Source organism: Phoenix dactylifera, chromosome 8 (assembly GCF_009389715.1).
Source record: "Phoenix dactylifera cultivar Barhee BC4 chromosome 8, palm_55x_up_171113_PBpolish2nd_filt_p, whole genome shotgun sequence".
In the NCBI taxonomy this organism is placed as follows: Eukaryota; Viridiplantae; Streptophyta; class Magnoliopsida; order Arecales; family Arecaceae; genus Phoenix; species Phoenix dactylifera.
The window spans coordinates 1257894-1282593 of NC_052399.1; the positions used below are offsets into that span (position 1 = coordinate 1257894).

A 24700-nucleotide genomic window follows, 5' to 3' on the forward strand; every position below is an offset into this window, starting at 1 on the left:
GTGGAAAGGCATGAGTTCCACTCCATGATCGTTGATTAGTGAGAAAAACTAAATTATTCCAAAACAACCTGCGGGCGCCCGATGAGGAGGCGCCCGACCGGAAAGCACCCGACCTTCGGGCGACCGACCAGAAGACGCCCGACTCGGAGGCGCCCAACCTAAAGGCGACTAGCTTAGCTCGACGCCCGGCCAGATGCTGGACTCCGAGATGCCCCGTCATAGTATAAGACCTCGGTCTAATCTCCTTTGGGAGCCTAGTTTCAAAAGTCCAACCTCACCGCTCACCTACTAATGTCACGCCCTTCCGCAGCTCAATCGGAGACCATACCCTGCTTTGCCGTCAACAATTAATGCGCATGACCTGTTCTGATCTCCGGTTCACTCAACCATTAAAGCGTATGGCCTCTGCTGATCTCCGGTTCAATCAACCATTAAAGCGTATGGCCTCTGCTGATCTCCGATTCACTCAACCATTAAAGCGTATGGCCTCTGCTGATCTCCGGTTTACTCAACAATTAATGCGCGTGTTATCTACATATCTCAAGCCCTCCACGGCAGGCAGTTGAACTACTCCGCCACGTCCGATCTGCCACGACGACTCACTGGCTCCGGTCTGATCTCCCACGATACTGTATTAATGTACACGATCGTGTTCAATTATGACCAAAAAAGAATCATTCGCCCCATCACTTCACAGGTAATACAATACCCCTCTATAAAAGGAGAATCCCTCCACCTTAGAGGGGGTTGGACTCAAAAAACTCAGAAAAGCATATCTCCTTTCTCCCCTTACACATTAGCCCCCTCTGACTTAAGCATCGGAGGACCGGTGCCGGAAACCCCGGCCACCGGCTTCTCGCAGGTCCTCCGGAGGACGCCGCCCGCCGACGGACCGCCTCCTCCTGCCGTTCCAGCACCGGAGCTCCTCCCTCTCAGCCGACGGTCGCCTCCGGGTCCAATTTCCAGTAACAAGTCCGATTCAAAAATTGTGGTTTTCTTAGCCAATGCTGATGGAGTAGAGGACATGCCGGGAAAAAGAGGAGGCAGGAAAATAGGGACAATTGACTAACAAATCTAGAGGAAACAAATCCTAAGGATAGAGTTTATTTAACGATATACACTTTTCAACAATTTCAGATGGACAAAAAATATGGTGTGCAAATCTCCAGCCGCTGCGATATTTCTATCCCACCTCGTTGCCTGTAGATGGTCAATGATGCCAAGTGTGACCATGGTTGTGGGATCTTTTCTTGCACTATCCTTCTCCGTCATGATTAAGATAAGTAAGCATGATTTACTTGGGCCAAAAAGAGAAGATTAAGGACATAAGAAATCTCTAAAAGAGATGACGGAAAAATTAGAGTGAGAGAGAGAGAGAGAGAGAGTTTGAACATTATAACATTTCCACCGAATAAATCATGATTTTCTCTATCCATTCCTTGGATTATAGGATGACGATGTCTCATTCATATCCAGGTAGATATGACCAAGGATCAATGCGATACGCAGGAGCGAAAATTTGGACAAAAATGCAAAATCAAATAATATGACTTTTTCCTGCAAAATTATTTTTATATTTTTTTTGGACAAAATTAATAAATTTGGTTAGTCTTTTTATGTTTTTTATTTTTTTAAGGGAGAGGGTGCGGAAAAAATCTATCTACACTCTTTTTTTTATTTTTCTAGAAATAAACTATGCAACTTAGAACTTTTGATTGCTAACTAGAGGGTTGTGACCCTTCGAGACATCTCTTTTATGCTTTAAACAACTGGGAGTAGACAATAATTTAGCACGTGTCATCATAATATTTAAACATGAATTATCTTGTTAATACTCTAACACCCGGGTTTTATAGGCAATTGTCCCCCTCCTATAGCCCTTTGAATTTAAAATACCCATGTTGTCACTCTTCTCTCACATTTGAAGCGTCCTCCCTTCTCCTCCATACTTCCCACCTTCTCCTCGTTCTTTTGAGGCAAACCTTCTCCTCTTTTTCACCTATTCTACTTTGAATGCTACCACATCTTGATACTATGACAATTTGATGTCTAATATCAGCTTTTACTTCGGATGATATAGCTGTAAAGATTCATAATCAAATCTAAGATTGTTGTTGGCCCCTCTTAATCGAATTTATCATTATTATTTCCTTTTCTGATCTCTCTTTATTAGCTTGGATCTCATTAGCTATCCATATTCTCTCTCAAGTGCATTGCAAGTACTCGTCTTTGGTCCCATGTACAATAGCAAAAGATTCATCATGAAAGTCCTTTCTCTTCTAATCTCTCCGCTAATAAAGAGAATAATATAATTTAAAATAAAGATTATATTTATCAATTAAAGTTGGTAACTAAGCCTTTCTTTTTATCTTTGGTTGGTGTACAAGTCATCTTCTTAAATAAAATATTTGTTACCTTCTTCCAACATCCATGATTAAAGAGATCAAATCCGACCATCAAATGTTTCCTCTCACAAACAAACAACCTACGTAATTAAAACGCAAAAGTTCCAAAACATGCAGGCCCCACACTCCTCCAAGAAACAAATAAAAAAGAGAAAAAGTAGAGAAAAGGCCGCGAACCGACCTGCAATTAGCATCCCATTCATATCTCATCAGTCATCATCGAGCATGGGGGCGGACCGTCCGCCAGCTGCCATTCCCAACTAAAAAGCGGGCGTTAAGAAACCCCGCTCGGGCCCTTCTCACCCGCCACCTAACCCTATTATTCGTCCCCCGATGTCGCTGCCCCAGATCAACACTCAAATCCGTTACCTTCACTTCGGTCATTGTAAGCCTCCTTTCACCCCCACCCCAATGGCTCAACAGTGACGCACGGATTTTTTTTTTTTTTTTTTTTTGGTAAACCGGCCGCCCACACTGATCTCACGTGAATATTTTATTGTAGAGTCAAAAGACAAAATATTTTACAGCGGTGGAAAGAAAGGTACACGGTGGGTCTAAAAAATCTTTCAAGAATGATGAGCAGCAGAAGAGGCGATCCAGTCAACGGCTCTGTTCGTTCGAAACATGTAACCAATCTGAAAAATAGTACATTTCTGTAGCAACCGTCTGACGTCCTCTAGAAGTGGATGGTCGAAGATCTCTGGCTCTTTCTGTAGAATCTACTCTACCACTTCCACTAAGTTTCCCTCCAGGATGACGCACTAGGCTTTCAGAATACGCCTCACATAGGAGACACCCTTTCATGCTGCCCTGAGCTTTTTTTACCTTTAGAATAGATGACTCGAAGGTGCATCGCCTACCGGCCCCAATCACCCTACACTCATGATCCCTAATCACAAAGGCAATATCCGTGCCTTTTTTACCAGTGGACAGACTGCTATTAAAGTTCACCTTAAGGCAGCCAGAAGGTGGGGGCTTCTAAGATGTGAGAACATACCTAGGCACTATAGTAGTAGAAGAAAAATTCCAAATGTCTCTTGCTAATTCAGATGAAGTAGTTATAATAGCTTCGAATATCTTACTAGTTTGACCAGTAGCTCTATCCATCATAATTTTTAGAGAGGCCTTCTACTTTTAAAAATTCTGCCATTCTTGTCCAATTAAATATGATTGGTTAAATAGGCACCAACAATGCCCCAAGCAGCAGAAAATATCTCATATGACCGTTCACGGCGGATAGCGAAGGCGAAGTAAAGGCGTGAAAGGGCGGAGGACGAGACCCCTCTCTTTCTGTCTCTGCTTCGCACCAACGTCTCTCTCGACCGAAAAATATTGATTTTCTCTGCTGGCTGGCGCTCCGGCTTATTCCCCGAATTTTGATTGGAATATGCTTCGATTCGGTTGTTATCCGCCTTCGCCATAGGCCTTCTGCTTCTTCTCCCCCCTCCCTCCTCCCTCGACGTCGCAATCGGCCCAGTTGTTCGTCGGGAGAGAGCTCTCGCGGATTTCAAGCGGTCGATCGAGGAGGGATTGGGAGTTTGAGATTTGGATCGGAAATTCGGCATAGGTTCTTTCCTTTCTGCGGTTCTTGATGTAATTTTCGTCGCGGTTCGACATCCGGGATGATTTATCTGATCTGCTGGGTGCTTGTAAAGAGTAAATATCGCATTTTGGCGAAATTTTGATGGTGCTTGGATCCCCGGCTTCGGTTTCTCGTTTCCTTTCATTTTTTTGATACGGAGTTCGACATCCGGGAAGATTTATCTGATTTGGGTGCTTGTAAAGAATAAATATCGCATTTTGGCGAAATCTGGTGCTTCGATCGCCGGCTTCGGTTTCTCCTTTCCTTTCATTTTCTTGATACGGAATTTTTTTGGAGAAAATTGAGGTTTTCCGATCTGGTTGTCTGATAATTTCCAGGAAAGCAGCGATCTTGGTAGGTTTTTGAGGTGGTGTTGTCGTTTTATTTGGGGTAGATTTGGTTATTTCCCCGGGCGCTCTAATTTTTATTGAGGGTTGCTTCCTGGGCGGTGTCTTGTGATGCTGGAGGGCTTCTAGCAATTGGGTCGTGGTTTTATCATCTGGGACTCCGGAAAGGTGGGATTTTGAGGAAGATGTATGCAGTGGAGAAGCTGAGCAGCTACATCACGCGGGGGGTGTACACCGTCTCGGGGCCTTTCCACCCTTTCGGAGGAGCTGTGGACATAATTGTGGTTCAGCAGCAGGATGGGAGCTTCAAGACCTCGCCGTGGTATGTTCGATTCGGGAAATTTCAAGGTGTGTTGAAGGCGAAGGAGAAAGTTGTCAGCATATCTGTTAATGGAGTGGAAGCTGGGTTCCACATGTACTTGGATCATAAAGGTGAAGCCTATTTTCTCAGGGAGTCCGATGCTGAAGAAGGAGACTTGATTGTGTCTCCCACATCCTCCGGAGATGAGACCGATGAGAAGATGCTAAATGGACGGTTCAAGAATATCCAGAGCTGTGATTTTGATGCTGCTCGGAGACAGCCAATTAGCCAGATGGATGTGGGGAATGGGAAGATTGTCAAGCGAACAAGTTCAAGGCGCTCAACAATTTTTGGGCTTATGTTTGGACGGAAGCCAATGAAAGATAATGACCAGGGGAGTATTGTGGAGAGGGTAAATTCGCTGGAGCGTGCAGAGATTGCAGCTGACCTCTTGGAAGCGAAGTGGTCGACCAATCTCCCAACCAATGATCGGAGGCCAAAAAATTCTCCTGGAAAACAATCTGAAGGTGACAATAAAGATGCAAATGCCATTGACAAAGAACAATGTCCACATATACCTTCTAACAAAGTCTCAGATCATGATGAAATGATTAATTCTCATTGCAAGAACCTTGATGATAATTTTTGGAGCAGTACTGTGAGTGAAAATCATTTGGATGAGATAATTAAGCATGATTCTCCATGTATAAGAGTTGATGAGGAGGTTATAGAGATTTACACATCAGAGAATAGCAACGTAGCTGAGAGGAGTGAGTTGGTCTTCGATGAAGTTGCTCCAGAATCTAAAGATCCTGATGCTAATAGCCAAAGTCATGGTACTTTCAAAGATTCAACTGATTCTTGTAGTGAGATACTGGGTGATAGTTTTGGAAATGATATGAAGCATTTTGAAGAGATAAATTCCTGTGAGAAGGTTGTTGAAATTTACACTTTAGAGACTGGTAATACAGCTGACAAGAGTAAGGTAATATCTGAATTAGTAAGAATAGAATCGAATCAAACTGATGTTCAAAGTTCTGGCTCTGTTGCTCTTTCTCACGATACAGTAATGCCATTGAATGAAATATGCAAAGGTTCAACCAATGATTTTTCTTCTGTTCTTGACAACGAAGAGAAGAAAACTACTTCTTTCAGCTACTGTGAAACTCTAGAAAACTCAACCCTAAAGTTCAATGTTTCTAACGGCCGAGCTCTTGATGCTGTGGGCCTCTTTTCAGGTGGGGTTGGACAAGGAGAGAAAACTTCTGAAGTCCAGTGCGGCACAAGTGAACTGATCCCTGCAGTAAGGTTAGAACAAGAATCAGGTGCTTGCACAAGTAAACAAAATTTGAGTGGATGTCATGACCAGAATTTGGAGATTTCCAGAGTAGAGGTTTCTTCTGTCCCTCAAAACAATCAGTCTGACTGTCCAGATAATGCCGACTCTCCTCCCGTTGTGGCTTCTGTACGAACTTTGAATGGCCTTCATTCTTCACCTGGTGGAGTAATCAAAGTGGAAGAAGCAGGTAATAACCAAATTGATTACTTTGGGAATGAAACTCAGATGGAGGAAGGAGAGACAACAGACTGCATTCAGATCCAGCGACTTGACTCTACTGATCAAGTCGAAAAGTTAGAAAATGTTGGGAAGGGAGTTAGTGTGAATGAATCCTGTAATTCAAATGGTGTTAATAATGCTCAGGAATATGGTGTTGCATCTAGGTCCGTGGAAGTAACAATAGCAAGTGCCCTGTCCGCTGAGGGCTCAGAGGATGATCAATTCCCATTCAGCGATACTGACAGTTTTGCTGCTAAAGAAATTGGCCCTGAGTTATCACTCGATGACACAACAGTTGAAACAGAAGATCACCAAATGGTCTCTGCAGAAGCTGGTGTCAAGGAGCATGAATTGAAGGACATAGAAAACGAGCAATCTTTTGAAGGCTTTTCTGACGTGTCAAGGCCTCATACCAGTCCAATAACTATTCCTGGAAGCCGGGCAAATGAGTCAGGAAATGAACAGTTAGCAAGATCTTTACCCAATATGCGTTCTGGCATTCATGATCTTGAAGGGTCCAATATACCTCACCCACTAAGTTGCTCACTGAATTCAAAATCTACAAATGCTGTGCTAGATGTACTCGAGAAGAAATGTCCTAACTCTTCGAAGGCAGATTCTCAACACGGTGGAGAGCAAGGTCAGGTTACCCCTGAACTTGTTGCTACAGACATTGATGTTGACAATAAGGGGGAGCAGAGAGGCACTCTAATCAACCCTGCTGTTGGTGAGTGAATCTTATTTCCTGCTGCTTCTATATGTATGTATAGGTATATATTACTTTGCCCGTTGGGTTTTCTGATAAATTATATTTTTAAAGATTGCACCAAAATTTTCTGCTGAATAGAATCATCTTAAGTTGTATATCAGCAAAGGCTTTGCAAATTATTATGCCCCTGCAGATCTTGGTTATACATGAAAATTGTATTGGATGCATGCATATGTTTGAATTAAATTTGGAATGGTTTTTTTATATTATGTACTTCTATGCAGAGTTATCCCTCTGCAAACACTTGTTGTTTGAAGGGATGGGGGCTGATGCAGCTCGTCAGGTATTTAATTCTGAAAAGGTGAATTTAGAGAAGTTTTGTGCATTGGGCCCATCACTTGTGAAGAATGATAAGCTAGTCATCAGAATTGGTGATCATTATTATCCATGGGATGCAGCTGCACCAATCATTTTGGGAATGGTTTCTTTTGGTCAGGAACAAATATTTAAAACCCAAGGTATGATACCTGTGGACTGGGATGACAAAAATATTAAAGGGGATAACTCAAGAGCCATAGTACCAACTGGGGTTAGCTGGAGGCTTTGGCCATTCAATTTCAAAAGATCAAGAACCATAAGCACTGTGCATGCAGCCCATGAAGGTTTTAATGAATTGGGCAGAGATTCTGCTTCTGTCAAGACAAAAAGCCTGACTGGAGAAAATGACATGCTGAAAGTCAGGAGTATGAAGAAGAAGGTGCAATCACTTACTCCAACATCCGAACAGCTTGCTTCCTTGAATCTTAAGGAGGGTCGAAATGTCATAACATTTAGTTTCTCCACTGCGATGCTTGGGCGCCAGCAGGTTATTCCTTTCATAGTTTTACCCCATGATAGACATTTTAAGGTGTATGTCTATTACCTAATACATTTCGACATTTAACAGGTGGATGCTAGCATATATCTATGGAAATGGAATACTCGCATAGTTATCTCAGATGTTGATGGGACAATTACCAGGTGAGTTCTCTACTTGCTATTTCAAGACACATATTTAAGATGACTTTGTTTATTTTAGGTTGGCCGATAGGTGCAGCTGTTTCATCTCAGAACATTGGCCAGCCTTTTCTGATGCGGCAAGTAATAATTGAAAGAAACAGGAAGCCCATGGTTTGTCAGACCTGGTCATACAACTACAATTCCTTGTGTGTCCTGGCACACTGACAAAACTTGAGGGGTCTGCCTTCTTTACCAAACACTTCCTAATAAGCGTGCACAAAGGCCTGGTTGCTTTCTGGGATGAGACAGGCAATTTGATTGACCTTCATATCCATTGTTGCCAATAACTTTTCTCAAGTTTTTTAGCTTAATATTATCTTGTTATTCCAATAATATCCAAATGACAATGCAAATATTGTCTCTTCCTTGAGTTTATGGTATTCTTACTTTATGGATCTTTGCCCCAGAAAGTAAGCTTTGTCTGCTCTTTTCATTACAGCTATCCCATATTTCACCTATGCCTTTGCATGCTTTTTCTGAAAAGTGCTGATTCAGTTTATGTAATATAGGCATTTTTCTGACATTTGTTAAACTCGTTTAATTGAATTTATTTATGTAATGCTTGTTTTTCTATTTTTGAATGATGTGATTTTTATTTAATATTGTTATCTATACTTAGTAGCATGTGAGTTTGCAGCTGTGTTTAATGAAAATGACTTGCATAAAGTAAAAGTTTTTAGGCCAATTATGTTTCTAAGAATCAAGTATGTATTTTTGAAGATCTGGAACATGTAATAATATCACCAAACAGCTATCTAACAATAATCTATGTTAGGTAGATATGAGTTTTTGTAGTGCATCTTCATGTGTCATTACAGATGTATAGACAGGTCTTCCTATTTCTTCATTCCTGATGCATCCTAAGTGTCATTTATATGAAAAAAGATATGCATACTGTAATTGGCTGATACAGGCACGAACAATGATATGCAAAACCTTAATATTTTGTATTAATGTGGTAGTCTGCACAAAGCACAAAGCATTTCAAAGCCATAGGCAGTTGGATTGGTCTTCTGTACAAAATCTTAAGAAAAAGTGGTTTTTGACCCTTTGCTAGCCAACCCCACCTGCATATGCAGTAGAAACTCAGGTCACTAGAAAATGTTGCAGGCTGGTCAAAGCTATAACTTTTTTTGTAAGATTTCTAACTGATTCTACTGATGAAGGGTCAAATTGGGCACCAATAGTGTGTAAAGCAAGCTAGAACTAGGGAGAAAAAAAATAAAAGGAACCTCAATGACGTAATTGCCAACTTGTGAATGGTGGTGAATTCAGGGGCTGTTTGGAGCCCTATAGTTGAAGTTGCAGAGCAGCTCAAGTCGCACTGCAACTTAAATTTCAGTAGTTGATTTACAAGAAAGCTCACTTCTTATGTTTGGAAGAGTTTGGGGAAAAGAAGGGCGTTTTTAATAGATATTTTGTCAAATATTCTGCGAGCGGATGTCAGGTCGGAGCACTTGACGTGCATGGAGATAATGTATTATAGACAATGTGGTTGGCATTGAAGCCACCAGTGAAGAGGACCTGGGCGTGGAGTTGGGTACCATAGGGAGTGAGTGGGCTGCAGTGCAGACCTTGAGGAGGGCAGAGATGTGAAAGAGAGAGATGAGATGGAGGGCTAGTGGTGGTGCATACCGGCGTAGAGGTGGAGGGGGTGGGTGGCAGCGGAGGAGGCGGAGTGGAGAGAGGAAGGGTAGAGAGTTGTTTTTTGAGAAATCAAGGTACCTACTTGAGCAACTGCAACTTGTCCTGTGGTCATTTACTGTGCAATTTATGTTTTAGGAATCCAAACAAGTGGGTTGGCTTGCACCTACAACTTAAGCTGCATGAGGCTCTGCTTGCAGAAAGCCTAACAGCCTCTTAGATCACATCACCTATATCTTAGCACTAATAGCAGTTCAATGGCAGCGAAATCTCATGTCTTGGATTTTAGCTTTTAAATTAATCATCAAAAGTTTCAGCAGCTGCTCTCAGCTTTATTGTGCGTTCAATGATCAGAACCTTGATTTTCACTTTTGGGCTTTATACATCATGGAGTTTCATAAACTTTTGAATCTTTGATGGCTTTTACTCATTTGACTCACAGAGTCAAGCAATGTTTTGACATCAAACTTTGATACATGTTGACGTAGGTCCGTCCAATTAGGTATCACTTATGTATGCATGGAAGCTTCTATAAATAGTATCCAGCTTGCTGTCCAATTTGCAGGAATAGGGAAGAGGAGAAAAGTTCTAATTGTTATGATGCAAAGGATAGATCAGTTTTCATATTAAACTGAACGTAAGATAGGCACACAATAAGTTCTAGTAGCAAAATATTAAAAGTAGAGATTTTATAACGGAAATAATAAAAGAGATTGCAAATGAGTACATAAAAGAGAGGAGAGACTGTGTGTGTGTGTGAGAGAGAGAGAGTCAAACCTGGACAAAACTTATTCTTCAAGCAAACTTACTTTAATTAATATCTAAATTCATCTTTTCACACAGACTCTTATTAATATGGACTAGAATGACTAGAAAATATTACTTGTTACTCAAGAAAAGCCTCTTAACTGACAAATTATAACTGTAAGACACTTTCCATCTAGTTTGGCAAAAAAAACCCCTCTAAAATTGGAAACTGGATCTCCTAAACAAATCAACAACCATCCATCTTTTTTATTACTTATTTAACTCCAATTAAAATATCTACAATGGAAGATCTAATCTTGATGTAAGATATGCTAATAGGATACTTAATGGATCCGGCTAAAACTCCTGAGGAAATTTTCTGGACGGTTGTCATTGTTGGTTACCGTAGTGGAAACAGTGTTGAATAGTAGATCTCCTTTGTAAGGAAAAAAACATGTACTAAGACATCATGAATTGTTTAAACACCAAAGGACTCAAAATAGTGGACTTCTATTAGACCTCAAAATCATGTCCAGTAGTCCTATGACATGGATATGGACTGAAAAAAAAGCTCCTGCATCACTAAGGGAAGTCTCGTAAGGGCATAGGTTTAAATATAATTTTGTAATAAGTCCATATGGATGTAATCCAAATGGAATTTGGGAATCTCGAGATGTGCAATTCATAGAAGCAGAAAAGCATAAAACATGACATGTCCCTGTGGGCATATGAGTTGAGGTTGTTGTTTTATATTTCTTATACTATTATACCTCTTCTTGTATTTCCTTTTTTGCGAGCAAGCAAAGCACACCAAAAATGATGTTCCCCTTGTCTGCTGCATATCCTTTTGGTGTCTCATTATATCACTTCAGCCTGCTGATCATTCCAAGTAATCTCTCTTGTGCACTTTTGAGATTCTGGATTTAATTAGTGAAAAGCTCGCTACTTAGGACTTTTAAATGTAATTGCAAATTCCAAATTGTTCAACATCATTATATCTGGTTGCTTGCAAACTTCAATATGAGACAAATGCCTATCTATTAGATTTTCTCTAAGTAGGCCACTTGTACAGCTTGACTTCGTTAGCCTTTACCTGCAAACCCTGTACTCGGACTTTTTTGATTGCAGACAGATGATCTGAGCTCTACTGTTGTAGATGTGCAGTAAGCTCTTAATTTTGTCACTTTGTAGATCATAGACCAAGAATCTTATGCTATTAATAGGGAGAGGAGAACTTCGTTTGCATGGAATTTTTCTTGGTTCTGTGTTTGTGTGGCAGTTCCTTATGATGGAATTTGTTTATGTTGTAAGTACATTGGTTTTCCTGATTTTGCTATATCCTTTTACTGATTTTACAGATCAGATGTTCTTGGACAGTTCATGCCTCTAGTTGGTGTAGATTGGTCCCAGACTGGTGTTGCACATCTCTTTTCTGCAATTAAGGTATCTACAAGTTCCTCACGCATGATAATGACCGCTTAACATTAAGCATTTATTAATAAAACTTAAGCAAATAGCCACTTCTTTTATCTGTACTGTATTAAGCTTTGGACTAGGTTTAATGGAGATTATAATGTTATCAATTGCACTTGGTAGGTGCAACAATGCATTGTCAATAAAACTTTATATATTAAAATGCAGACCATAGCCATATTTTATTTGTCAAGCCTTGTCCCATTTATTTTTATTTGGCAGTGTGAGTTTTCTTTGCTAATCATCCTATAAAGTTTTACATCTGGTGTCACTATTTGCTTTTCTCAGTCCTTTCTATAGCTGTCGAGATGGATAAAGAAGCACAAAATACTTTAAAATGGCTAAGGGACCTAGATGCTTCATATATTCTCTCTCCTTGTAGTGGTTTAGGTATGGGGGCATATTGATCACATACCGGCACAGTGCAGACCAAGGTCGGTGGACCATGTCGAACCGCTTGGTTTGGGGCGTCTCGAACTGTAACAGCTACGGACCGGGATAGTTCCGGCGATGAAAATGAGACCGGCGTCAGAGGAGGAGAAGACGAAGGAAAAAAAAGGAAAAGAGAGAGAGAGCGGGGGAGGGAGGGAGAAGAAGGAAGAGAGAGGAAGGTCGAGGCCAGCAGGCGGAAATTGGAGAGCCGCCGCGTGGAGGAGGGAGCCACGGAAGAGGGGCTCGCTCCGATCCTCTGTTTTGTTCGAAACAGGGGTTGAAGGGGCCCTTTTATTTTTGGAGATTTTAAGTAAAAGTCGACAAACCCATTGTCGGCTTCACTTAATTTTTTTATTTTCCGATCCTCTTTTTTGTTCGAAACAGGGGTCGGAGGGGCCCTTTTATTTTTGGAGATTTTAAGTAAAAGTCGGCAAACCCATTGTCAGCTTCACTTAATTTTTTTAAATAAAAAAAAAATTAAGTGAAGCAGACAATTGGTTTGCCACTTTCACTTAAAAATGTCAAAAATAAAAGAGCCCCCTCTGGCCCCTGTTTCGAACGAAATAGGGACCGGAGGGAGCCCTTCTTCTGCGGCTTTCTGGCCTCCGCCTTTTCCGTGCGGCGGCTCTCCAGCCCTCCACCGGCCTTCCTCGGCCTTCCCCTTCTCTCTCTTTTTCTCTCTCGTTCTCTCTCTCCCCTACCTCTTCTAGTATGTCGGTACAGGCCCGACCTGGCACGGCGTGAGCCCATACCGACTCGTCCTGCCGGAAAACCGATACAGTTTCCAGTACTGGTTTTGCTAACCTTGGTGCAGACTGTGGTATACCCTCATATCTACTCATGATTTGCTGATATAGGATGATAGGAAACATAGGATGTACTGGTGCTTATCGAAGTACAGGACGTTATGTACGATGGTATGATTGTTTTCTCAAATCTTGCTTCCCAATTAAATATCTTATATAATATAAATGGAAACCCATACCTAAACCACTACCCTCATACAGTTGAGCTTACCTGATAATAATTTCATGACTCTGTTTGATGCAAACCACTAAAACTCATATAACCTGTACTAGAGATGTTTAACCTTTATAAGAAAATCATAAAGCATGGACTGAATGAGATTATTAATCTCCTCAGTGAAAATTGCCTTGGCAAAATTTAAAATAACCTTTTCTGTTAAACAATTTATAATAACCTGGTAACACTAGAACTGCAATATATTTCCTACAGTCCACCCTTGGTTTATTGCCCTAAAATATTTGTAAAAATCTTTTGCACTACATGACTTTTATCTAGTTGTTGTCTTTCTATCCCATTAAAGAAATCCAAAGCATCTCGTTAAACAGAGCTTCATAAGATCTTTGTTGAATATGCATGTACCCATCCAATTTCTAAAAGTTTTGCACTTCATCTAATGTGCTCACTCTTTACTTTATCCTTCCTAGCGTTGCCGCAAGTCCACCTGAACATTCTAGTCTGTCTTAGTCATTTTACAAGCTCAGACCTTCTTAATTGCCCATCTTTTGAACCATATAATAATCTGATCCCTGTTGCCATTTACAGAATTATCCTTAAGTCGCAAAGGTGTGCATTAACCACATAATTAACAAGAAAATATACATTTTACTTTATATGAAAACCCATCGTGTTAGTATATGCTTCTTTCAGTAGCGAATATGATATGATTAATTGTAATTTATATTGTACAGTTGGAAGAGAGGGTCTTTTGTTATTTCAAGATCTTTGATAAGGACAGGTTGGGATCAGAGGAACCAACCACAAAGTGATCGAGACAGGTGGTTCATGGTTGTCAGTAGGTTAATCATGTGGTATTAATTTGAAGTAAAGCAGACAATGCTAATTGCTTTGACTTAATGTTTGTCAAGTTGAATCATTAATTATTGAATCATATTTGTTCAACAAGGTCAATGAAATAGGTGATGACTACCTTCATGGTCTAAGTTTGAAGAGAATGAAGCCAAAAATTATGAATAACCCTGGAGTCTTGGTGAATATATTATTGAAAAGAGTTGCATATTTTCTGACATTTTCAGCAGGTTTACAATTAGTTTCTTTTGTATCTTGTCATTGCTTCAACTCTTGGACTTCATACCTGCTTGCTCTGACACCTGATCTACAAGCTTTAACTAATTTTGAACTAGGCATTTGAGGAAAGATGCTAGGTGATATTTTGTTTCCATTTGATATGTAGTCAAACATTGAATCTCTTGTATCATAGTGCATTCTCTTTATAATTGCATCCTTTTTTGTCTTGCTGATGCCCAATGAGATCTAGTATATTACACCTGGCGTCTTTGTAAGCAAATTTCAGTTTGCTGCAGGAGAATGGATATCAACTGCTCTTTCTAAGTGCACGTGCAATTTCACAGGCCCATCTAACAAGACAGTTCCTTTTCAACCTTAAACAGGTCATATATCGAAAACCGATTCTCAACTGTGTTATCAGCATTATAAAGTTTTTTTCTATGTTCTCTTCATGTATAAATATAATCATGAAGGAAGCGAAGAAAAGTAATCACATTTCCTAAGGATGTAAATATGTTTGGCTTTACAGGACGGGAAAGTGCTCCCTGATGGTCCAGTTGTTATATCTCCAGATGGACTCTTCCCTTCACTTTACCGAGAAGGTGGTTATAGAAACTTCTTCGCTTTTCATTTTTCTATCTGCATGGGAAGAGTTGCATGTACAATTCATTTTGTTATTTTCATTCCCAGAGATTACCCATATTTTGAATTAGGGGCATCAGTGTTTACTGTTTTGATTGGTACTACTGATGTACCCTTGTACTTCAGACCCTTGCATAAGCTATGACTGGTTATTTTTGCTGCATGGCATGATTATAGTTGTTTTAAATTAGACTCTTTGTTGTGTATCCATGCTCTTTCTCATGAATTACTGGGCTTTATTTATATCATGCCAGTAACCAATAGGGAGGAAATTTTTACCTGCATGCATGCTTGAAACATGATGTATATGTTTAGTTGAAGGCACACATGTGCGTTAACAGATTTCTGCTATCTTCATCATGTATCTTAAAGGATGTAATTGAACTCATGAGAGCCCAGAAGGAAAACACAAGTAAAATTTTATAGAATTGTTAATGATAAATAAAAAGTTTGCAATTGAGGTTTATGCCATGAGATTCTTAGAGAATCCATGCACTTAATGAATGCTAGTGGCATTATGATTGCCATAAGAAGAGTGTCGAAAATAAAACTGCAAATATTGGCTCACAACATGTACCATCAGAGAAGCTAATAATGCGATGTTATTCATTGCTTTATTGAAGCCACCAAGAAAATTATTAGAGGTTGCTATGTGGCTGCCAAAGAAAGAACGGGACTACACAAGTCAAGGAAAGTCTGAAATTCCAGATCAAAGAAAAAGAGGGCAAAATAAGTGGAAGGAGGGGAAAGAGAGATACAGAAGGCTAAAGCGATGTGGGCCAAGGAAGGAAAGAAAATATAACAATTTGTTTTCCTATAGGGGATATGAAATTATATGAAAAAAACCTAACTTTTCTGTCTTATGAAATCATATTAGCCTATGTGGCTATGTGCTATGTCAGTCGATGATCTAAGCAATTCTCAATGTTCTAATTCAGATGAGACTGAAAATCATTTAAATTTAGTTGATCTTGAAATCATCTTTTAGATGGTTGGTTGTAGTCTTTGCTTTTTGCTAATTTTTTGGATGCAGTTGTCCCTTGCTTATTTGGATTTTTATATTCTATTAGACAAGGTTTAACAATACAGCTTAGGTTTCAGTTTATAGTTCTGACTGGACCAAGTGAATTTTGATTTTGACAATTTCAATGGCTTTGGTGGTTTTGGCTTTGTTCTTGACATCCTGATTGAAAATTATACAGAAAAATGTCATATAAAATTAGGTAAATTGTAAAAAAAGGTCAAGAAAATATGTTACACATCTTTTAAAGTATGTGATATTGTGGTGGAGGGACCCTTGGATGTATCACCTTGGTGCTGTTCCAATGAGATATTCAAAAATATATATACATATAGATTGTTAAAAATTCTGCTTAGAGTGTAATACATCTTTTTACTGTTTGATGGAAATCTAAGATATGATTATTCAGGGTGCATTATGAGTTTTGTGTTTTGGGACCTAACAAAAATCTGTCAAAGAATGCAATTTCTTTTATTATTTATGTTTTAAAATTTTGTAATATATGTAATGCTTTAAAATTTTCTCAAAGCTTGTGAAGAGAACAGCCAAGCATAGCTATGGATTTCAGATTTGATCCCATAAACTAGTTTTAGCCAAAACTTCAAGACCATGCTATTTGAGACATGGGCATTTGGGTTTCAGTTTGAGAGTTTTGAATGAAATTTTAGACCATGCTGTTTGAAGTTTAAGTTCAGTTTGTAGACCTTCAAAGTTCCTTGTGAGACGTTTTGAACCAGATATGTGTTCATTTTTCTTTTTTATTTACATTATTGTCTGGTTTAACATTTTATTGTATATGTTCTACAAAACTTGATTCCTTTGTTTTGAAGAAAATATTTTGTACCTGCCATGCATTTATTCTATGTTTAAATTGATATGAAATTGACTTCTTAACCTTATTAATTGTAGTTATCAGAAGAGCTCCTCATGAATTCAAGATCTCATGCCTAGAGGTGAGTTCTGCTCTTGCATGTTGGATTTTCTCAGATGTGCTTGCTTCTTGAATCTTATTACTTGTTATCCTAATTTAGTCATCTAATGTATGAGAGTGGATATTTCTGAAAACTTCTGCCTTCTTGGGTGATTAACATGAATATCTAAATGCACTTAACAAGAAAAAACGACTATTATGCATCTTTTACTAATTTGTTGGTTGTATATTATCATTATTGTGGGAATTTCATACAAAACATTGTAGTTTTTGGTGTCTTCTTTGCGTGACAGTAAAAATGACCAGCTTCCTATGAAGCAGTTTTCCTATTAATGTTTAATTAAACATGGTATCCAGAGCTTTTGATGTCACTGAGGACAATAGATATATTCATTTTTTCCTTAACCACTCGCTTTTCTTCCTATATTTACTTATTGGTGAGTGTACTCTTGTAGGTTGTAAACTTGGTCAATGATGTTGACCTCTAATGTTACAAACTTTTTCTTTTTGTTCTATTCTGCGGATCTCTTGTTTTCCCCTAGTCTTGTCACTCATTGATGACTCATGGTTTGACCCTTATCTTAAAACTGATTTTCCTCTGCAACAACATCATATCCTTTTTGTAGATATTACATGAAGAACGATGAACTACATGATAGTTGGACTGAAAACCATCTGATTCTGCTGGCGTGCAAAATTATCTATTGCCACCTTAAACCAATTTTGGAGCCCATTGATTCTCCTAGGAGTAGATATTTTTTTTAGACCTGAGGTCAGTCTTGATAACCAAACTGAGAATTTTGCCAGCAACATTTGCTTTTTTTTTTTTTTTTAATCAGCACATTTTCCAGCTATTTATTCATATTCTTCTTTGGACTCTGATTTTGGAAGACTTTGGTGCATTGGATAGCTTTCTTATGAGCTTCCAAATGATGCTAAGCCCATCCTTGAAGTCAAAACAAGTTTTTTTTTCCAGAAGAAATATTTCTGCCATTGTCTAAGAATGATAGCCTGCAAAGTACTTTGTTGATCTGTTACTGGGCCTGCACCATTACTTCAACTTTCTGATATCTTGCTCCCACTTTCAGTGTCCTTCACTATTTACTTCCTATGTTTCTATGTTACCACGTTTTTAAAATTTTTACTTGTGTCACCCATAGATCAAATTTCATCTACTTTAATTGCATTATGTGTCAACTATTTGGTACCTTTCACGCTCCAATTTCTACATATTCCCTTCCTATACCATCTCTCTCCTCAAGCATCATGCTTTCTCATCCTTTGGATTCAACACCTCAACCACTCGACTACCCTTAATTGTTCATGCTGTTATAATATCTCTCTTGAGGCCCTTTTTTTAGCCTGCAGTATACCAGATGATGGTCAATCCTGTTCTTAACTGGCACATTTGCTGGAAGATTCACCTTTATTTCGAGGATAAATTTGTTGATTATAGTCTTGTGTATAGACTAGTACAAGAAGTGTCTATGTCAATGTGTCCCTGATTAATACTATTTCAGTCTAGTGATTGGCATAGAATTGTATAGATTTTACGTTGTAGATGAGGTCTGCATATGCTCCCATTAGAATGGCATTTTACATGTAGCGTGGAAACCTTCATAAATGATGCATAGCTGGCTTTATCCCTGGTGAGATTCATAATCCTTCCAATGTGTTCCTCAAAATTTAACACTAGAAGCCTGGAACTATGCTTTACAATGAGAAAAAAGTGGAACTAATGCGTATAAAACAAAATTTCGGAGAAGGACCACGCTCTAGAATGAGTTAAAGCAAAAAATCAACCATTCCAAGACAGTGACAGCAATAAAGGCCTAGCCGAGCAGGTGCTTAAAGTTGAAATAATGGAAAATGCATTCCAAACTTGTATAAAACAAATTGTGATTGACCATTCCATGAATAGATTTCACAAAAGGAGGAAAAGGTGGTGATGGAGTATCTTATATATGGTCATAGTCTTAACCCTTAATTATTTGTGGGTTAATATACTCCACTGTTAGTTTATATCCTCTTTTTCTCTTAAACACTATTTGAATTAAATCAAGAGAGTGACAGACGAGGATCTCTTTTTCATCATTTTAAAAGAAAAGGAATTACCAAAACCATTTTGCAGTGGACCATAGTGAAAATGGAAATATGGGTACTAGGCGTGAGGCAACCTTTAGGGCCTGTTCAGGATGCATGTTTAAGTTGTTCCAGGAATATACCGTATATGGTTTCTGGTGGGAAGAAGTTAGCAGGGACCAAAAAGATTAACATTTTGATAAGGAAACTTTGGCTCAATCCTAAAATGTTTAGGATACTATAAATCACCTTTGAGAATGAACTGCTTATCCTGATTTTTTAGCATTTTATGATCTATCACGAGTCATCGCATCTCTATTTCTATATCAATGTTGTCTCTTTTCTTTAAAACTCTCCTTGTGTGGGGTAGTTATCATGGAATAGTCTGTCCAGGCATCCAGACAAACCCTTAGGCACCTAGTTGATCTGCTTACCCCCCTGAAATCAATGAAAAGAATGCACTTCAAAGAAGGGGGTTTGTTGAGAGAGTTTTGATTCTCCTAGGCCTTTGATTTGGATTTCTTCATCCAAGCCCTCAACTCCCAAAGGATACTTATTCCCAGCACCTGTCACTCACATCCACATGACCGTTATTTGTGCCATAGCATGCTAATGTTACTAAGGATAAGAATAACAACCTAAGCATCTGAAACTTTATATTAAGCTGTAATGTTCATGGTTCTGCTCAAGGTTTTAACCATCAACCCATATCGGGGGTCTGCCTGTATCAGGCCACTACCAACACCTAGCACAACACTCTATTAACTATTTTCTTAGAATATTTTTAATTAAAAAAAGTATCAGGATTTTTTTTAAAAAAAATGGGTATGGATTGGCATGTGTACTAGCCAAGGAATGCTGAACCGGTCCGTATCAGCCGGTTCAACCCGTACTGAACTGGTCCGATCTCTGACCGGTCTGGTTCATACGGGCTGGTACTAGCCCGTATCGGCTAGTCCAAATTTTTTTGGGCTTTTGGAGGCCAAATCAGTGGTACCGGTTCGAACCGGCCCGGCGGCTGACTGGTACACCTACGGGTACTGGTTCGGCGATTCTTGGTACTAGCACAGGACATACCATGCCAGCTTGTGGCCTGCAAGCCCACCAGAACTGGCACCGGCACTCAAACTCTTTGTTCCAAAAATAGTATTATTGATCCACTTTAGAGTTCTACAGTGGAATGCAAATAACCAAGGATATAAAATTCCAACTGAAAGATGTAAAAAGAAGTTAAATGTTGTGCTGTCTCCTCTAGATGCTCTGGCTTCCTATTTTCATGTCACCAACACATACACCCAAATCACAGCCTTGCACACCTAAACTTTGTTTGGTTGCATCTAAGTTTATAAAAACATATAATGATAAAAATAAAATTTTAGTTCTACAGAAAAACATGCGGCCATCGTTTCACCTTCTCAAATTTTACATGCCGTCACTTGTCAAAAAAGTTACTTTTCAAGTTCATACACCATCACTTTTATAAAAGGTTTTGCGGGAGGCAGCCAGACTGCACCTTTGTTAAACTCATTTATGTTTAATTTTTATGTAACCCTTTTCCATAAAATCTAGCAGCAAAACTGTTCCCAAGAGGTCTTAGCTACATGATCAAAAACTGCAGGAATCAATTTATATGCCAAAGTGAGGATAAGTAAGGTAGGTAAAGAGCCTAAGTATCAGACATAGTATAGTCATGTCTAAGTTTATTTAGAGGTATGTTTCTTACAAGATATTGATATGGAGATTCAATCGTAGAAAATAAACAAGTGAATGAATTTCACTATGGCACCTTATCACAATCCTAGCCTCAAAGTCCTTAGGTTGGTAAATAACATTAGCATCTCTACAATAAAATTGCTGACCTCTGCATGGAGGTCTCTGTTTTCCAGGTCTCAGTGTGTGAAGGATGGTTTTGTAAGGGCATGTTTGGTTACCCCTATGTGGGAACTTGAAGTCTTCAAGTAAGCGGAAGTCATTTCGGATATTTGCTTGCCCCAAAGTGATCCAAGGTGACCCTAAGTGAGTTCTCACTTTAAGAGAAATTGGGCTGAAGAGTGTTTGAAAGTGACTTAGGCTGGCAGGTAGCCCAAGTCACTTTGACAGCGTGGATTCCTGCTTAGCCCACTTAAAAACAAACCAAACAGGCCATAAGCATGGATGGTCTTTTCAATTTCCATTTGTAATCAGATAAAACTATTTGGTGTGATCCAGTTCCGGTGTGTGAATCAATCCTACAGTGGTGATCGGCACTGAGTGAATCACTTATGGTCTCCGAAGCTTCTGGAACAACAATACAAGCTTCAATATTCGGAGACTTGAGGTGCGAAGTGAAGGCAATGCTCCTATAAGCTATTGATCTAAATATATGCAACAAAAAGAATCGATCATATTATGAGTAGGCACCACACTTATGGCTGTCGATGTACAATTCATTACCAAGTCATAAAGAGTGCACATTTTTCACGTGAACATTGCGCTAAGCTTTTATATTTTTGGACGTGGATATAAAATTACAGGATCTTGTCCCTTCACTGCAGAAATGCAACAGTGAAAGGTGAATAGATCTTGCAACCTTTTTTTCGTTGTGATAATTTTTTTGTTTTCTTGCTTCACAATATTGGGGTAAGGAGTGCTTGTAACAAAAGAAGGCCAAAAAAATCATGGATAAAGCATTTTACCTTTCCATGGAGCTTATAGTGAATATTTGGTTGTAGTTCTCCAAATGGTCAAAATTTCATTTGCTATTTTACAGCTCAGGCATGTCTTCACTTTATCATACCAATTTACTAAATGAGCCTGGTTATGTTTAATATACTCCAGCTTCTTTTCTTTTGCTTCTCTGTGTTATGCTAGACTGCTCTTTGGAAATTTTACCTGTATATTTTGGAATGTTTTAATTTCTTTGGAAAAGACAGTTTTCAAGGCATAATGTTTCCTTCGGATTGCAACCAATTCCATGCTCTTACTTCTATGATATTTTTCAGGAAATCAGAGCATTATTTCCTCCTGATTGCAACCCATTCTATGCTGGCTTTGGAAACAGAGACACTGATGAAATTAGCTACCTTAAAGTTGGAATTCCTGTAGGAAAGATCTTCATAATCAATCCCAAGGTAAGATCTTTTAGATTATAATAGTATTAAAAAAAACTACAAAAATCATCAATTATGTAAATTCATTATGTTTTTGTAATTTCTAAATGTGTAGGGTAAAGTTACAGTGAACCGTCGAGTTGATACAAAGTCATATACATCCCTTCATGCATTGGTCAATGGAATGTTTCCTCCCATGTCCTCAGCTGAGCAGGTTAATGCTATGTTCCTATACCTCACGGTTTTGGTAAAATCACTTTCCAGATCAACATATTTAGAAAGAACTTGAATTCCTGATCTTGGGTGCATTGGTGCTTGGAATTGGAAAATGTTTTTTCTTTCTAGCTATCCTATCTTGCATTTAGTGAAGGGTGGTTGGCTTTTCATTTCTTCATTAGTATGTTTAAGTTAATTTTTGGGAACTTCTATTTGAACTTTTGGTTTTAGGAGGACTATAATTCCTGGAATTACTGGAAGTTGCCTCTTCCTGAAGTTGATGTTTGAACCTAACTATTTCCTCGCATGAGGGATTGAACTGACCATGTGGAGTTCAAAGCTGGAGAATGCTTGCAAGCATCACTCGAGAACCTTCAGGTAAATTTATTTCCTTGCCTACTATGTAATTCTGATGTAATGATAGTAATTTATTAGCTCAGCAATCCTCTAAGCTTGCAGCTTGCAGCTTGCAGCTTGCCTATAGAATGCAACAAAAGATCAACAATCCGTCTGTTTATGGATGTATGCATGAGTTTGTAAAGTACAGATACATGATGCGTCTATGTATGTTAATATATGTGCTATCTTGATTGATGAGATGGAAACTCTCATCCTTAGTGTTAAAAATAAATAGCTAATTTACGGACTGGATCTTTATAAGCAAACCCATTTACATTCTTTTGTGGAGTTAATGAACCCATATACTGTTTAAATGCTCCACTTGGAGCCAGGACCTAGGCTGTTCAACAATGTATAAGTGTGATGCTTGAACATTGTTTTATACTTTTATTCCTTCACTGATTTTGTATGTAATGTTGGTTTTAAACCTCATTCCTCTACCTGGTTGAGTAGCATATATGATGTAAGATTCCTTGAAATGCTGTTAAGACTTTTGCAGGCCAATCACTGGTTGGGAATGGCAAAAGCATGATTGATTGTCAGCTGGACATGGAACATACACATCAATGAGTTGCAGAGGCAGATCTATTGTGCGATGAATTTGTACACCTGCTCCGTGAGATTCCACAAGCAATGTAATTATTCCTTTTCATTCATTTGCTACTGTAGTGGAAAGAAACAGAATAGCTGCAAACATATGTAACATCAATTCCATTCTTATTAGCCATCATTTAGGTGTAACTTTTTACTACGTCAAACATTAATGTGCTTCAGAATTAGTAAAGAAGTATACACGATGATGTCATCTTTAAGTTTTATGATATTGTCTTAGTGGCTGTTATTTGGCTTACTAAGAATCAGAAAGCAAGTTTATGAATACATGAATAAAGTCGGGGTTCAAAGTTTGGCAAATTGAGATGACTAAAACTTCATTGAGACTGTTCCTCTTCCTTCTTCCTTTTCCTGTTGTAAGCTTTGATTACAAGACTCAAAATAAGGTCCAAAGAGCAGCAGGCAATGTAAAATACTCTCTACTATTTCTATGATATTTCAAAGAGAGCTGCAACGTAGAAATCTCACAAAAGAGTTAAATACTGAAGTTCAATTGGGGCTCTGTTGCTCTTCTTGATGTCATCTGTCAGTGAATGAAGCTGCGAGTCCCGTCAGCTGTGTAACTTTCTGGTGTGAGATTTCTCTGGTGTGCTATTACTGCTGGCTTAAAGAATTTTTCTCAGAATATTTTTAGACCTTAGTTATAAATAAACAGTGCAACATCAGGGTTAAAGTTACTTAAAGAATTATTACAAAGTTTAGAATTGGGATTCTATATGTCCCACCAGGGAGGAGATTAATAACTGACAGGTTGCTACCTGGAGAGTTGGAAAAGATCCAACCTAGACAAGATTTTGGTCTTTAGCATACCGCTTGGCTCTATAGATGCTCTTGGTGAACTTCAAGGGCTGAAACACTGCTGCTACGTAGGGGGACCTATACACTTCAATGACCTCACACAAAACTAGAAAATATTACATTAAAATGCAGCTTGAACATGTAGATGATGTTGTGTATGCTCCAGCTTCGAAAATGTTCCTTTTGATCTGAAGTTTGTGTTTTAGAAGGAAGATTCTGAATCTTGTTAAGGTTGTCTGCATGCCATATATGCCTGTAGGTCCAGCATATAATAATAATAATATCCCACATGCTGGTGCACAAAGTTTCATGAGGTGAAGGCACATATAATTAATGGAGTTAGAGGACCCTCCTTTATGTAATTGAAAGAAAATTTAGGGAATTTCTTTTTCTTCCTACTTCTGAGGATGGAGGAAGGTTGGGGAGGGGGGTTTGCAATTGATAGGCAGGGAGAGATCCCACCACTAGTTTAAGTTAAGATTAGTTTTAGGCCCTTCCAGTGAGTTTTTTAAATCAATAATGCCGCCGTTATTAGCAGCTAAGCATCATTCAAGGTACTACTGGATAGAAAGAACTGAAAAAGATGGTATCAGAGGAAAGA

The 24700-nt window shown here is 38.8% G+C and overlaps 1 protein-coding gene across 6 annotated transcripts; it reads left to right on the forward strand.

Moving 5' to 3' along the window:
- Nucleotides 1-3638: 3638 nt before the first annotated feature.
- Nucleotides 3639-23594, forward strand: LOC103718293 (phosphatidate phosphatase PAH2-like). 6 transcript variants are annotated; one of them, XM_026808937.2, is made up of 12 exons: nucleotides 3646-6920; nucleotides 7187-7245; nucleotides 7399-7767; nucleotides 7849-7922; nucleotides 11711-11795; nucleotides 14606-14692; nucleotides 14839-14911; nucleotides 16882-16925; nucleotides 21967-22095; nucleotides 22190-22288; nucleotides 22522-22668; nucleotides 23179-23594. In XM_026808937.2, exons 1-11 carry the CDS (start codon nucleotides 4520-4522, stop codon nucleotides 22576-22578), a joined length of 3477 nt encoding a protein of 1158 aa, XP_026664738.2. In that variant the 5' UTR covers nucleotides 3646-4519; the 3' UTR covers nucleotides 22579-22668; nucleotides 23179-23594. The 6 variants fall into 6 exon arrangements, with proteins under 6 accessions (XP_026664739.2, XP_026664741.2, XP_008805261.2 ...); XM_008807037.4 differs by having other exon boundaries at nucleotides 3647-6920; nucleotides 7187-7767; XM_008807038.4 differs by having other exon boundaries at nucleotides 3647-6920; nucleotides 7187-7767; nucleotides 23189-23594.
- The last annotated feature ends 1106 nt before the right edge of the window (nucleotides 23595-24700 follow it).